The sequence below is a fragment of the Leptonychotes weddellii genome, chromosome X (genome assembly GCF_054177405.1).
Source record: "Leptonychotes weddellii isolate Sample4059 chromosome X, ASM5417740v2, whole genome shotgun sequence".
Lineage (NCBI taxonomy): Eukaryota > Metazoa > Chordata > Mammalia > Carnivora > Phocidae > Leptonychotes > Leptonychotes weddellii.
In genome coordinates this window covers 39,601,569-39,614,694 of record NC_138385.1, presented here as the reverse complement: position 1 = coordinate 39,614,694, position 13,126 = coordinate 39,601,569, and the positions used below count along the sequence as shown (strand labels likewise).

The 13,126-nt window shown below is 42.1% G+C and overlaps 1 protein-coding gene across 2 annotated transcripts; it reads right to left on the bottom strand.

The window, feature by feature from the left end:
* Positions 1-6,276: 6,276 nt before the first annotated feature.
* TSPAN6 (tetraspanin 6) lies at positions 6,277-12,910 on the bottom strand. Of its 2 annotated transcripts, none has more exons than XM_031039758.2 (8): positions 12,652-12,910; positions 11,495-11,683; positions 11,142-11,216; positions 10,174-10,272; positions 9,537-9,671; positions 9,041-9,124; positions 7,549-7,654; positions 6,277-6,926 (listed from the first exon to the last, which is right to left on the bottom strand). In XM_031039758.2, exons 1-7 carry the CDS (start codon positions 12,736-12,738, stop codon positions 7,586-7,588), a joined length of 738 nt encoding a protein of 245 aa, XP_030895618.1. In that variant the 5' UTR covers positions 12,739-12,910; the 3' UTR covers positions 6,277-6,926; positions 7,549-7,585. The 2 variants fall into 2 exon arrangements, with proteins under 2 accessions (XP_030895618.1, XP_030895619.1); XM_031039759.2 differs by lacking the exon at positions 12,652-12,910 and adding an exon at positions 12,232-12,426.
* Between the last annotated feature and the right edge of the window lie 216 nt (positions 12,911-13,126).

Here is a 13,126-nt window from a genome sequence, read left to right as displayed (position 1 = left end):
AAAAAAAAAAAAAAAGAAATACTCACTGCAGCATTATTCAGAATAGCCGAAAATTGGAAACAACCAAAATGTCCACAAACTGGCAAATAGGGAGATAAATATGGTATATTCATAAAATGGAATACTATTCAGCAATAAAAAGAAATGAACTACTGATATCATGGATGAACCTCCAAAACATTTATAAAGTGAAAGAAGCCGGGTCGCCTGGGTGGCTCAGTCAGTTAAGCGTCTGCCTTTGGCTCAGGTCATGATCTCTGGGTCCTGGGATTGAGCCCCACATCGGGCTCCTGGCTCAGCGGGGGGGGGGTCTGCTTCTCCCTCTCCCCCCTGCTCGAGCTCTCTCTCTTTATCTCTGAATAAATAAAATCTTTTTTTAAAAAAGTGAAAGAAGCCAAGCACAAGAGCCCACATATTATATGATTCCATTTATATTAGTTGCCTGGGGTTAGGGGTGGGAACAGGGATTAACTATAAATGAGCAGGAGGGACCTCATTGTGGGGATGAAAATGTTCTAAAATAGATTTAAATCATTGAATTGTATACTTGAAATGGGGGGACTCTCTGATAGCCAAAATATATCGCAATAATGTTATTTTTAAAATTATAGCTAACATATATATAGCACTTAGTATGTATCATGCATTCTGTTGCGTTTAGCATGTAGCACCTCATTTCATCTTTATAACACCCTTATAAAGTAGGCAATATTTATCCCTCTTTCATGAATTAAGAAAGCGAGGCACAGAGAGATGAGGCAACTTGCTGAAGAGCACACAGCCCATAATTAGTAGAGATGGGATCCAAGCCCAGATGGTCTGGCTCCACAATCTACGATCTTAACTAAGGCTTCCACTTGTGGGAGAGAAAAAAAAAATACGTAGATATGCTTGTATATGGCAATATGTGGAAGGATTCACAAGGAACTTTTACCAGTTATTCCCTCTGGGAACTAGGAATGAAGGTGGGCAGGAGAGGGAGACAAATTTATTACTTTATACCACTTTGAACTCTGAATTTTTTAAGCATTTTATAATTCGTGCATTCATTTTGTGGATAAGACACATCATTTTTAAATAAAAACATTGGTTATCTTTGATGTGTCAGATTTTTACATTTTTAATTTCTCCTAAACTTTTTGCTATTTTCTAAGTTCTTCAGGCTGTATCTTCAGGCCAAGTTCTCAAATAATTACCATGACATATTTTCTGTTACATTTCGTTCTGCCAGTGTCAGAGCCCCCAGGATGGGGTTGAGGCCAAGAAGGGTAGGGATGGGGGCTGAGGAAGACTTGATGCCAGCAGGGCCTGTGTTGCTTGCTCCCCTGCCAGGGCCAGACTGTGACTGGGCCGGATTCAAGACTGCGCTGAGCTGTGGTGGGCAGCTCTGAAATGCAGAGATGCCCTGGGGCACACCCTGGGGTCTGGCCGCCTCAGAAATCGCTGCTGTCCTGTAGGGGATCGATCATCTACATGCAGGTGCACGTGTGCACACGAAGTCATTGAAAAGCAGGGGTTCGGACTTGTGCCTCCAGGATGAGAGTGATTCTGCTTCCAGCATATGTGTGTGTCTGTGTGGCAGAGGTTGAGTTTTTTGGGTTGTTTTCCACGCGGGATTTAAAGATATTCACAAGGGAATACAGTATGACAACAGCTAAGTGTTGAAGAGTATCTTTACTAACATAGCAAGTATTTGCTTGTAAACTTGGGGAAGCATTCACTGCGTGACAAGATGCTTAAAAGAAAATGGACAGGGTTAGGGCACTTGGGTGGGTCCTGGGTCCAGGGTCCTGGGATTGAGCCCTGCATCGGGCTCTGATCTCAGCGTGGAGTCTACTTCTCCCTCTGCCTCTGCCACTTCCCAACCCCCCCCCCCCGCAACTCATGCTCTCTCTCTCATAAATAAATAAAATCTTAAAAAAAAAAAAAGAAAGAAAGAAAACAGATAGGGTTAATGTTTACACTGTGATTAACTCTTTGTAAGCATTTCTTTTGTTTAGTAATGTTGTGGGGGCAGGGAGTAACTACAGGATATTTTTCTTTTTTTAAAGATTTTATTTATTTATTTGACAGAGAGAGACACAGTGAGAGAGGAGCACAGGCAGGGGGAGTGGACGGGGGAGAGGCAGGCTTCCCGCCGAGCGGGTAGCCCGATGCGGGGCTCGATGCGGGGCTCGATCCCAGAACGCTGGGATCATGACCTGAGCCGAAGGCAGGCGCTTAACAACTGAGCCACCCAGGCGCCCCACAACAGGATATTTTTTAAGATTGTATTTATTTATTTGAGAGAAAGAGAGGGAGCAGAGTGGCGGGGAAGGACAAGAGGGAGAGGGAGAAGCAGACTCCCTGCTGAGCAGGGAGCCAGGATGGGACTGGATGCCAGGACCCCAAGATCATGACCTGAGCCGAAGACAGAGGCTTAACTGAGTCACCCAGGCGCCCCACAACAAGGTTGTTGTTTTTTTTTTAATATGTACTTGTAATTGAATGCTAACACTTTACAAAAGCATATTGTGAGAAAATGGGATACTCTTTTCCATGAAAGCTTCCTTTTTAAAAATTTCATATTCAGTAAAGACTAATTAAAAGGTATTTGAAGAAGAATCTTTTTTTTTTTTTTCATACTTTTCTTCTCTGGCTTGGGCTAGCATGACATAAGCCCCAGAGTCTTTTTGTTATCGAGACACAGAAAAATCCAATGAAAGAAGCCTGGGGCTTCAGAGTCCAACAGATTGAAGTTCAAATCCCAGATCTACTACTAGCTATGTGATCCTGGGCGGGTTATTTAACCTAATCTTCAGCTTTTTTTGTGGTTTTTTTTTTCTGAAAAGATGGGATAGCACCACTTCCCCACACAGCTTCATTAACTGCAGCACCTTACACAGTGTCTGGCAATTAGTAAGTGTTCAACAAACATTAGTTCTCTGACCTCCCCTGAGTGGGAGAAAAAAAGACTTTGTGCAAACAGTCTACCTTCTCTTGTATGTTAATTTTCCTGCTACCGCAGTACATGACAGAGTGATAATGTGTGGATGCCGTCCCTCATCTCTCCAAATCTCTTATACTATACCCCAGGTGTGTTTCCCTATGTACGCAATGTAGCTACTCTTCCTTTCCAGCAATGATTCTGAGAAGTTGTATCACCCACTTAGATGCTGCATCCTCTCATTTGTGAACTGATCATCCATATCCAGGCAAGCACCAGAACAGTTTGGTTTGTTTTGAGGATGTCGCTACTAGGCACCTTTCCCAGAAGAGGTGGTGAGGAACTTGGGGGAAAAGTCTTTACAAGTTACTACTTCAGTTGTCTTTATTTTTAAAAGAAAAATGTTGAGGACATGGTAATGAGACCACCGCCAGATCCCATATGACAGTCTTACCTAAAGAATTTACATTCACGGGATAAATGTAGGGGATGGAGCCAGTGATAAGGAACTCTTAGAGCAACTGACCTATTTCCCCCAAGTCCCACAAACTGTGTTATTCCTGATGAAGGAGCCAGTTCAGATGAGGGCCTACTATGCACGGACTAGATGTTATAGGAGAAATTTTTGACTTTTGAAAAGTGTTCAGCGTGCTAAGCTTTTGGGTATTGGAGCAGGGAGGAGGATACAAGCAACCCACTATGTCCAACACACAACTAAAGTGTACAACCAGAGAGCAAGGGGTTAGGCCTTGATGATATCTACACTTAATTCCTCCAAGGTCAGGGGCACCTGGGTGGCCCAGTCGGTTAAGCATCTGCCTTCGGCTCAGGTCATGATCACAGGGTCCTGGGATCCAGCCCTGCATCAGGCTCCCTGCTCAGTGGGAAGTCTGCTTCTCCCTCTCCCTCTGCTCCTTCTCTCTCTAATAAATAAATAAAATTAAAAAAAAAATTCCTCCAAGGTCAGCATAATCTAAGAGCAGAAAGCCAAGTGCAAGCCTTTGGGGGAAGCCACACTTGAAAAGTAGGAGGAAATTAAAACAGTAAAGTAAACTAAAAAGAGCAGTAAAAGGGAAAGAAAGCAGGATATCACAAGGTCAAAACAAAAAACAAAACAACGATCTTCAGTGGCATCGAAAGTAACAATGAATTCAAAAAAGAGAAGCAGCAAAAAGTGATTTGACCAGAAGGAAGTTAGCTGCGGCTTCTGAGGTTAAGTGGTTTCTGACTGAGCAGGTGGTTTCTATTATATAAACGATGGTTTGTATGGAATGAGGTATTTAGATCAACAGCTTATTTCTCACAGAACATTAAAGAGCCATTATAGTTAGATTCACTCACTCATTCATTTATTTCATTAGCATTTGCCCTGCTCTTACAAGTGCCTAATTCTACTAAGCTCCAAGGGGTAAGGGGACCTAATAGAAAAGCCATAATTAAATCATAATGGCTTCTCTCTCACAAGGAATCTGGGTGAAGTTTTAGACCTATGACTTCGAAATGAGAGTCTCATTTCCCAGTAACTGTTGCATTGTATGTATTCTTTTCTGATATATTACCTTTTGTTTCCCTTTATGAATTAAAAAAGTTTGGTTTGCCACGTCACAGGCCAAGTGTCAACGTCGGACAGCAAGCTTAAAAAAAACCCGAAATCTCAATGCATCTTATGTATGCAGTGAGGAAAGGCAGGAATGGTATTTATACGTTGTATTAGGCTTTCTTTTTCTTTCTTTCTTTTTTTTTTTACAAATACAAAAGCCCACACAGAATAGTCCAAAGGAACCAAAGTTTCCTCAGTTCCACAAAAAAAGCATCCATTGCTTTGCCTCTCATAATTTAATCAGTTTGGTTGGCCGCATCACTGGCAAAGTACCAACTTGGATTCTCGCAGGAGGTTAAAAACATCAAGTCTCAAAGACGCCTGTGTGAGCTCTGAGGGAACACAGAAATGGCATTTATACCTTGTATTAGGTATTTGTTTCCATAAAAGTTTGATGCCTACCACATAAACCCCCCCACACCCACACGGGAATAGGCCAAAGATGCCAAGCTTTCCACACGTTCAGAAAATATACCTGTGGAGTCTGCTTCTCAAGGTGGAGTTCAGAGCCTCTTTGCGGTAAGTAACATGGTGCCTGGAAGTGAGACAACCCACAGGATGCCTTTGGCACATCAAAGGTGGAGGTGAATTTTACAGTCCAGTGTGCACATGCACACATTAGCGATAAGGGACTTTTGTAACTGGCCAGCCAGAATAACGAACCTTAAAAATAAATACGCCAACCCGCCTACAGCGTGATGTGTGGTGTTTTTTTCTTCCTACATTCCTTATTTTCTGGGTTTTTTTTTTTTCCTTTTTAACAGTGAGGAAAAATTGGGGTGCCTGGGTGGCTCAGTCGGTTAAGCATCTGCCTTCGGCTCAGGTCATGATCCCAAGACCCTGGGATCGAGCCCCGCATCAGGCTCCCTGCTCAGCGGGGAGTCTGCTTCTCCCTCTCCCCCTGCTCATGCTCTCTCTCACTCTCTCTCAAATAAATAAAAATAAAATCTTAAAAAAAATGAGGAAAAACTTTTAACTTAAAAAAAAAAACCTACTTAATGACAACTTTATCAGGCTCTTCTAGGCCATCCTAGTGAAATGTACCTACTTAACACTGCTTGGATTATCCTTTAGTTTCTTTATCCTTTAAATTAGCTTCACTAATTCCAATAGCCAAAATCTGATCTATATATTTGGAAAGCCACTATTTTCCAACTGTTTTATCACTCTGTCTTGAGTCAGACCTGTCAAATGTTTTCATGTAGAATACTCTTTCTGCAGTAACTCAAGGCATATATATATAGACATGTACCCACAAGTCACTATGAATCTTAACTAGTAGTTTTTGCCCACTTTATAACTGTGATTGACTCCCCCTTACCATCAGATTCAAGGACTGCGTGGATGTGTAGCAGAGAAGAGTTAGGTTCTACTAATGGATGTGTAAAGAAACCCAAAACCAAGGAAAAAATTCCCCCATCCCAGCCCAAATTTTAATTATTCATTTCCTTATTACCCCGAAGGTACAAGTTATATCTCTCCCCATCCAACTTCTTAATGTAAACTAGACAATCAAAATAGTCCCAGTTCCAGGAGAATGCTAAGCATATGCTATTTCATAATATGAAATGAAATCCTTTCACAGGGAATAGTTTTTATAAACAAAGATTTTTTAAAAAATGAAACCAAGTCAAGACCTCAGTTTCACATTTCCTATCTAAACCTGCACCTTCAAGTAGAAATGTGGGGCTTAGCTTTCTCAGTGGAAAACAACCATCCCGGCAGATTTTCTACAAGTTAAACATGATGATTTTAGAGGAAAACAACATTTATTGTGTGAAAGATTTATATTTAATCAAAGGCACAAACCAAAACTAAGACTATTATAGTTGACCATGATACTGACAATTAAGTCACATCAACCTGATAAAGAAATAGCAGCTAACGCTAATGAAGATGAATTGCTTTCAATTCCTAAGGAAAATACAGTAATTCTGACACCATTAAGTAATAATTAGAACCTTTCAAATATAAATTTGAGAGCAAAACAGAGAGTAATGAAAATATCTTAACTTGATGAAAATTAGACAATAATTTTAACTCATCTGGGAAGAGGCCAGTTCGGAAGGGTCAATTTTCTATCACATTACATCAGTCAGCAAATTCAGAGCAGTCACTTTGTAACACTACATCAAAATAGCAGATTCACAATGCGATTTTGAAAAATAAAAGTCAAGAGGAACACGGTATTGCATCATTTGCAATTTACTAGCTTTTCCAGTGTTTCACAGTGATACAGGGGTTTCAATGATCTAACATCAATGGGACAAAAGGTGGACTTAAACTGAACACGTCTTGATTGAATCAGACTACTTATGTAAGTTTTTGGTCTATTGTAAGCAGTAGTAGCTAGTCTTCCATCCAGGCAATTTCATAGCTTACAGGGGGGATGTAAATGTCCTAAAAGTAAAGAAAAAAAAAGTTAATCGACTTGTAACCCAAATTTCCATATATGTATGCGCTCGCACACGTGAGCATCTACTCGTATGTTCCCCGTCAGCGGCCCAATTAAACTGTGAAGGGCACCCCAGGGGATTAATTCAGCCAGCCACAGTTCTCATGGTTTGCCATTCAAATACTGAAGTTACTGAAACACATATTTTCCCCAAATCTGGCTCCAGGTTAGGCTAGATGTGTTTATCGCTCTAAGAAGAGTTCACCAGAGGAGTGTGGTAAATAAAGACTAGGGAAAACGCCAGTATTGGGAGCGGAGTGTGCATGCCAGGGAACCTCACCAGTAAAGGTCACTGTTCTCCATCTCTCTTCAGTCCAGGTCCAAGTTTGTTAGAAAGGGGACCACTTAGGATCTTTAGATTGATGTGTAGGTAAACCCCCAAAGGCTCTTCTGTCCTTTGTGGCCATGCCTTGCATTGAGAGACCTGATCTAACTGCAGGGCTAACACAGTACCAACCAGATCTGAATGCACCACTCCACAAGACCTCGGCAAACTCAGTCCATCCATCACATGAACAGGCTGAAGTAAACACACCGATAGAGAGCTGAAGACTAAAATGAACATACCTTAAAGTTGAAGAGGAATAGGCCCATGGTTTGCTGTTTACACTATCTCATACTGGTTATTTGTTATGGCACGAGAGAGACAGTAGGCTAGAAAGATTCCAATCAGCTAGAAATAAAATACAAAAATTAAACACACACACACACACACAAAAGAGCTTAAAGTACTCAGGATACAGGTTTATTTTCCTTACACTTCGAATTCACTAATAATTTCCTTAAGTTTCTCTCGGCAGTTACGTTTGATACTCTGCAGCTCCTGGATCACATTCAAAGAATATAAGGGAAGTTTTACTGCTACTATGACCTGGAGTTTCACAACTGTCACTGACAAAATTATCACTCAGGAAAAATTCTAAATGTCGTTAAGTTTGGGGGAAACTTATCAGTTAACCTGTCAGCCATCAGAACAAAAAGGACATGGCTTAGACTATGCATCTCATCACGTAAAATCTCCATCTATGAAGGCAGAGATCTTCTTGGAAGCTCTAGGGCAGTGCTACACCAAGGGATTTGTTCTTTAAGCCCCGGGCTGTCCAGTAAGCTAGCCGCTAGCCACATGTGGCTTATTGAGCACTGAGGAATCGAATTTTTTATTTTATTTAATAATTAGAACCTTTCGAAGGTGCTAGTGGCCATTTTATTAGACAGTGCAGACTCAGACATAGCTAGGCCTGCTGCTCGAGAAATATGTTAAGATCAGACTTCCAAAACCAATTACATAGGTCGAAATGAAGTATGTCCATTCTTTTAGTTTTATCGCCATGATGTTCGATACAGGACAAACCCCCATTACCTAAGAAAAATTGTTTAGAGCTACAATACAAACTTTCCACGCTACGGTGAGAAGCAGCACAACTCGGAAAATAGAATTTGACCCACAACGTAGCACGTCCCCAACATGACAGGCACATATTGAATGTGGGTCGTATGATCTAAGTTTTTGTAGGTCAGAACTTATATGGAACTCACCAGGCAGCCGCAGCCCAGGAAAGAAAAAATCTGGACAATGTTTTAGAATCTTGACTGCACAGTAAGACAAGGTTCCCATCTATCTCATGTTTTAATTAATGAACTAGGATGCTGGAGAGCTGCCGTACCCGGGGGCACCAGGTTTGTACTACTACGAGTTAATTCTAAGCCTTGCTTTCTGTAGTTTCAAAGCATGCTAGGCCATGGTAAAAAAAAAAAAAAAAGAGCAGGTAAACAGGGAATAAAAATCTGGAGAAGTCTAATTGTGAAAATAGTGTGGGAAAACATAAGATCCAAGACATCGAAGAATTGGAATGAAAATAGCAGAACATCCCCTCCCAAATAAAACAAAGCTAAATAGACCCAACACAAATGACTGACTACATGTTTCACATACAAAATAAAAACAGCCGGGAGCTTGTGAAAATGTGACTTCTCTGGAAATGCCCTGAGGCCTTCAGATTGGCAATCTTCTAGCTTACCACTGAACAAGAGCGAGGAGACATTCCTAACAAGGACTTACCTGGAAGCAAGCAACTCCAAAAGAAATCCCAGCAACCACTCCCATTTCTGACTCTATAATGGTCATCACCTTTATAAAACAACCCTAATGGGAGACGAAAAACAATTTTAAGTACAGCACAAGCAATAATGAACACTTGGATCATCCATCTCTGCCAAAAGATGAGCTTTAGCTACCTCAGCCTTTGGTTATCATTTTATTCAAATTCACTCTTTCATATAACATATCCTATATCTCCTTTCAAGCACAATGCTCTGACAGGAGTTTGAAGAACAGAAGTTCCACCTTTTGGATTATGCATTTAAAAGTGTTATTTGCTAGTTGTGTGAACTCAAGTCACAAACTGTCTGAGCTTCAGTTTCCTCATTTATTCAGTGAGAATAATACCTGCCCCGCCTATTTTAGATTATATCTATTGTGAGGAAAAATTAAAAACTGAGTCAACTCTGAATTCAGTTAATATTTTCAAATAAAAAAAAATTTAAAGGCTCCTTACTTCATTGTTTACTTTATCTGCATCTCTCTGTGGAGAACAATTTTCAAGTTTGCAGCAACTCTTGGGAAATCCTTTTTCTGAGTAATAATTAGTATCTTTCCAATCTCTATAGTCGGTGACACCACAACAGTGCAACTGAAAAAAAAAATCCAACAAAACCATTTACAGTTCACATCACAGCTTTGTAGTCAAACACTTAGCCTATTACCTTAGATTGCAATTTGTGCTCAAAACACAAACATCATACTCAATGATCTCTATCCTAATATTTTAATGTGGCCGTTCTCAATTGGCCTTATAATTCAAGAGATAAGCACTCTTTTTCTAAATACCAAGTGTAAGCCTTCTGGACTGGCCTTATTTTCCTGCTACAGCTGGTACTAAGAGTACTTGTTCCGTGATGTCTGTGAGGAGTGAAGAGGTGTACATGTGAGGAGAATGATTAGGAGAAAATGGAGATATGTCACTTAGTATCATCTCACACTTCTTTTCCAGGGACATACTCTCTCCTGATCTAAGATTGTAATGAGAATATCATACAAGTGGACAACGTCTAGTAGCCAGAGCCCTATCCTCTTCTCTAAAGGGATAAGGATGTGTTCCCCTCTTGAATAGCCACCACCCTATGACCACTTACCTTATTTTGAATCTTGTCTACTGCATCGCTTCTATAATCTCCCGTAGAGTTATACTGCTTTAAAATTTTCTCATAATTATTCTTAAAACTGTTCTTAATCTACAGCAAAGAAACACAACGCCAGTAAATAAAGATTCTAGAAAGTTCTTTGGGTTTCTAGGCCAAATAAAAAAATCCCCCACATCTGACTAACGTTCATTATCTTTGACAGCAGCAACATGTATGGTAATTAACTTCTATGGTCCAATCCTGTCTTCTCTGAGCTACAGTTTAGCTGAGGGGATTACTAAGCAAAACATTACAATAAAAGATGATAACTGCTCAAGTTCAAAGTGCTGTGGGAGCTTTTATTCAAGTGGCAGCTCTGTACTGCTGTATCCCTCCCCCAATTTTTCTCTATTTTAAATTAAGTACAAATTTGATGCCTACAGGATTCTTAAGCTTACTTAAGCTTACTTTGGGAGACTGCACTACCACTTTGTAAAACACTCTCATTGAGGAGCCTTCACTACTCACTGAAGGATTTCCCAACCCCAGTTTTAACAGTGGATCCCCGATTTCTACTTCAATATTAAAGTTTTGATGATTTGCATTAAGTATATCCAATTTTTTTAAACACGTGGCATAAGGGAGAACACAGTTGTGTTATCAATTTCGTGCCTTAAATATTTTCCTCTATCAGTAAGGTTATAAATTGTACTATCTCCACTTTAACAGGTACTTGTATACAGAAAAAGAACTGGAAATACATGTAACTACGGGTACCTGTAATTTTCTTCTGGTAACTCAGTCTACAATTTTCTAAAATTTTTTTTATATTAAACGTGGGCTAGAATTTTTACAAGAAAGCCATTATTGTCAGCTACAGTTTGAAAAGAAAGTTTTAAAAGTGATTTCTGAACTATTAACTGTTTTTATCTCTGGGAGGATAAATCATAACATATCAAGGTTCCCAAATTCAGGCTTACCTCATGTCTGAAAACAAATCCTACGATGGCAGCGACCAGTTCAACCAAAAAAATGAGAGTCAGAAACATTGCATACTGTGGGATAAAAAGAAAGTCCAAGTCAGCATAAATAAGATACATCACAGCTGCGAGGGGAGTCAAAGAAAAAAACCAGTCTGCTCAATCAGTTCAGCATGTTTTTATTAAAAAGGACAGGGAAAACACAACAAAAGTGGGAACTGGTAGCAGAAATGTTACTTGGGAAGAAAGAGGAGAAATGAGAAAGGGCCGTGGCCAGTTTCAAGAAACAAAGCCAACAACATATAAGACTTTTCTGAAGTCAAGAGTCAATTCTAAGGAAAACAAGGACTCACCAGTTTTAACATCCATGCAGAAGCTCGGCAGGTAGCAAAACAGCCAAAGGTGCCCAACAGAATAATGACGGTACCGGTACCAATGAGCACAAAGGGGACATTGGTGGCCTTCTCATTCAAAAGGGAAAAATAATTCTCCAGGCTCACCTTGCCCCAAATACCAACGGCAAGAAGGATAACACCAGTGATCTATGTGGGAAGCCAGAGAAGAGAGAGTTATACACTGTAGACTACAGCACCTTCAAACCACACACCTGTTGTTTAAGAAACAAGAGCTGGGAGAATTGAGTTAGCAGTCCGTGGCCACAGAGCTGTGGCTGGGATATGGGAGACAAGGGGTAGGACGGGGACCTGCACATAAGGACAGGCCTTGATAAATCCACCCTGGATCACTAGGTAGCCCAGGCAGCCAGGGCAAAACCAGCGGGCAGCTAGCGAAGGCATCCTAACAAAATTCTTAGATTTCATCTGTTTCTTTTTGTTGGGTTTTGTTTTGTTTTGGGTATAAACCGAAGTCCACGGCATATCTGTCCGAGGGACAACAACTTATTTAACCGCTTCACTCCGGCCATAGGAAGAAAACCTTCTGGAGGAGGGAAGAAAGTATCTCTGTGAGTTCCAGAAACTTCCCCCTTCTCCCCACCCCAGTTCAGAGACGAGCACCGCGTACAAAGGGATAGTACACAAAAGCAAGGCCGAGGAGAGGTGGGCGGGAGTGCAGCCATGACCATACTTACCTGCGAAATGCTCCCCTCTTACGAAGCGGTGAAAAGAAAGAGACTATTATGCGGGTGAGCCCTCAGAGGGGCGGGGCAAGCCTCGCCTCTCTCAACGGCCCGGGGACACCCTCTGCGAGCTCCGGGGTGTTCACTCCCCTCCTCGTCCCCCGCATCACATTCGAACCCGAAGCCCGTCTGTGTCCCAGCACAGCCTATTGGCTGCCATCCTCCGGGACCCTGACCCCGGCGCCGGCAGGATGCCCGGGCTCGAGCCCCAGCGACTCTTCGCCCGCGTCGGGGTCCCAACAGCTCCAGCCGCCCGAACCCCACCCGCGCCTCCCTCCCCACACCCCCAGGCCTGAGCGCCCTCTGCTCAGGGTCACACCCCCCACCCAAACCCAGGACCCCCTCCCGTCCCCGGGCTCCTCCATCTCTCACCCAGAAGATGAAAGTGTAGATCAAGAGGACGCTCTTGAAGCAAGTAATGACTGGTTTGGTCTGTAGTCTCCGAGACGGGGACGCCATGACTAGCCCCAGACCCTGCCCCGCCGCACCGGGCACTCGGAGCCGAGCGAGACAGACGCAGAGTCCCCGAGTCTCCCCGGAAACTGCCGGAAACTTACGAGCGTCTACAACTGAGAAAAGCCGGAAACACTGTACAGTTTTCTAGAGGGTAAAGTCTTGGGAGGCTACCCGGAAAGTGACGACAATTTCCGAGCGCCCCCTGCTGCAGGTTACCGAAAACTGTATGCAACTTTTCTAGTGCCGGAAATCCCTTAGATCTTCAAGTGGAGCTTGCTTCATTTTTTCTCTGAATCCTTCCCGCCCCCCCCATCTCTCCGCCGCCCTTATAACTTGATCATATTGTTCTATCACCAGTAGCGCCAGCAGCGCTTTGAGATTCGGCCTCGCC

Bases quoted from the DNA above. Each gene is read 5' to 3' on its own strand.
- TSPAN6 (XM_031039758.2), bottom strand. From the start codon at position 12,738: ATGGCGTCCCCGTCTCGGAGACTACAGACCAAACCAGTCATTACTTGC. The intron at 11,684-12,651 runs GTGAGAGATGGA...CTTCCCACATAG, and splicing joins TCTACACTTTCATCTTCTGG to ATCACTGGTGTTATCCTTCT. The intron at 7,655-9,040 runs GTAAGTCCTTGT...TTTTATTTCTAG, and splicing joins TTGGAGTTGCTTGCTTCCAG to CTGATTGGAATCTTTCTAGC.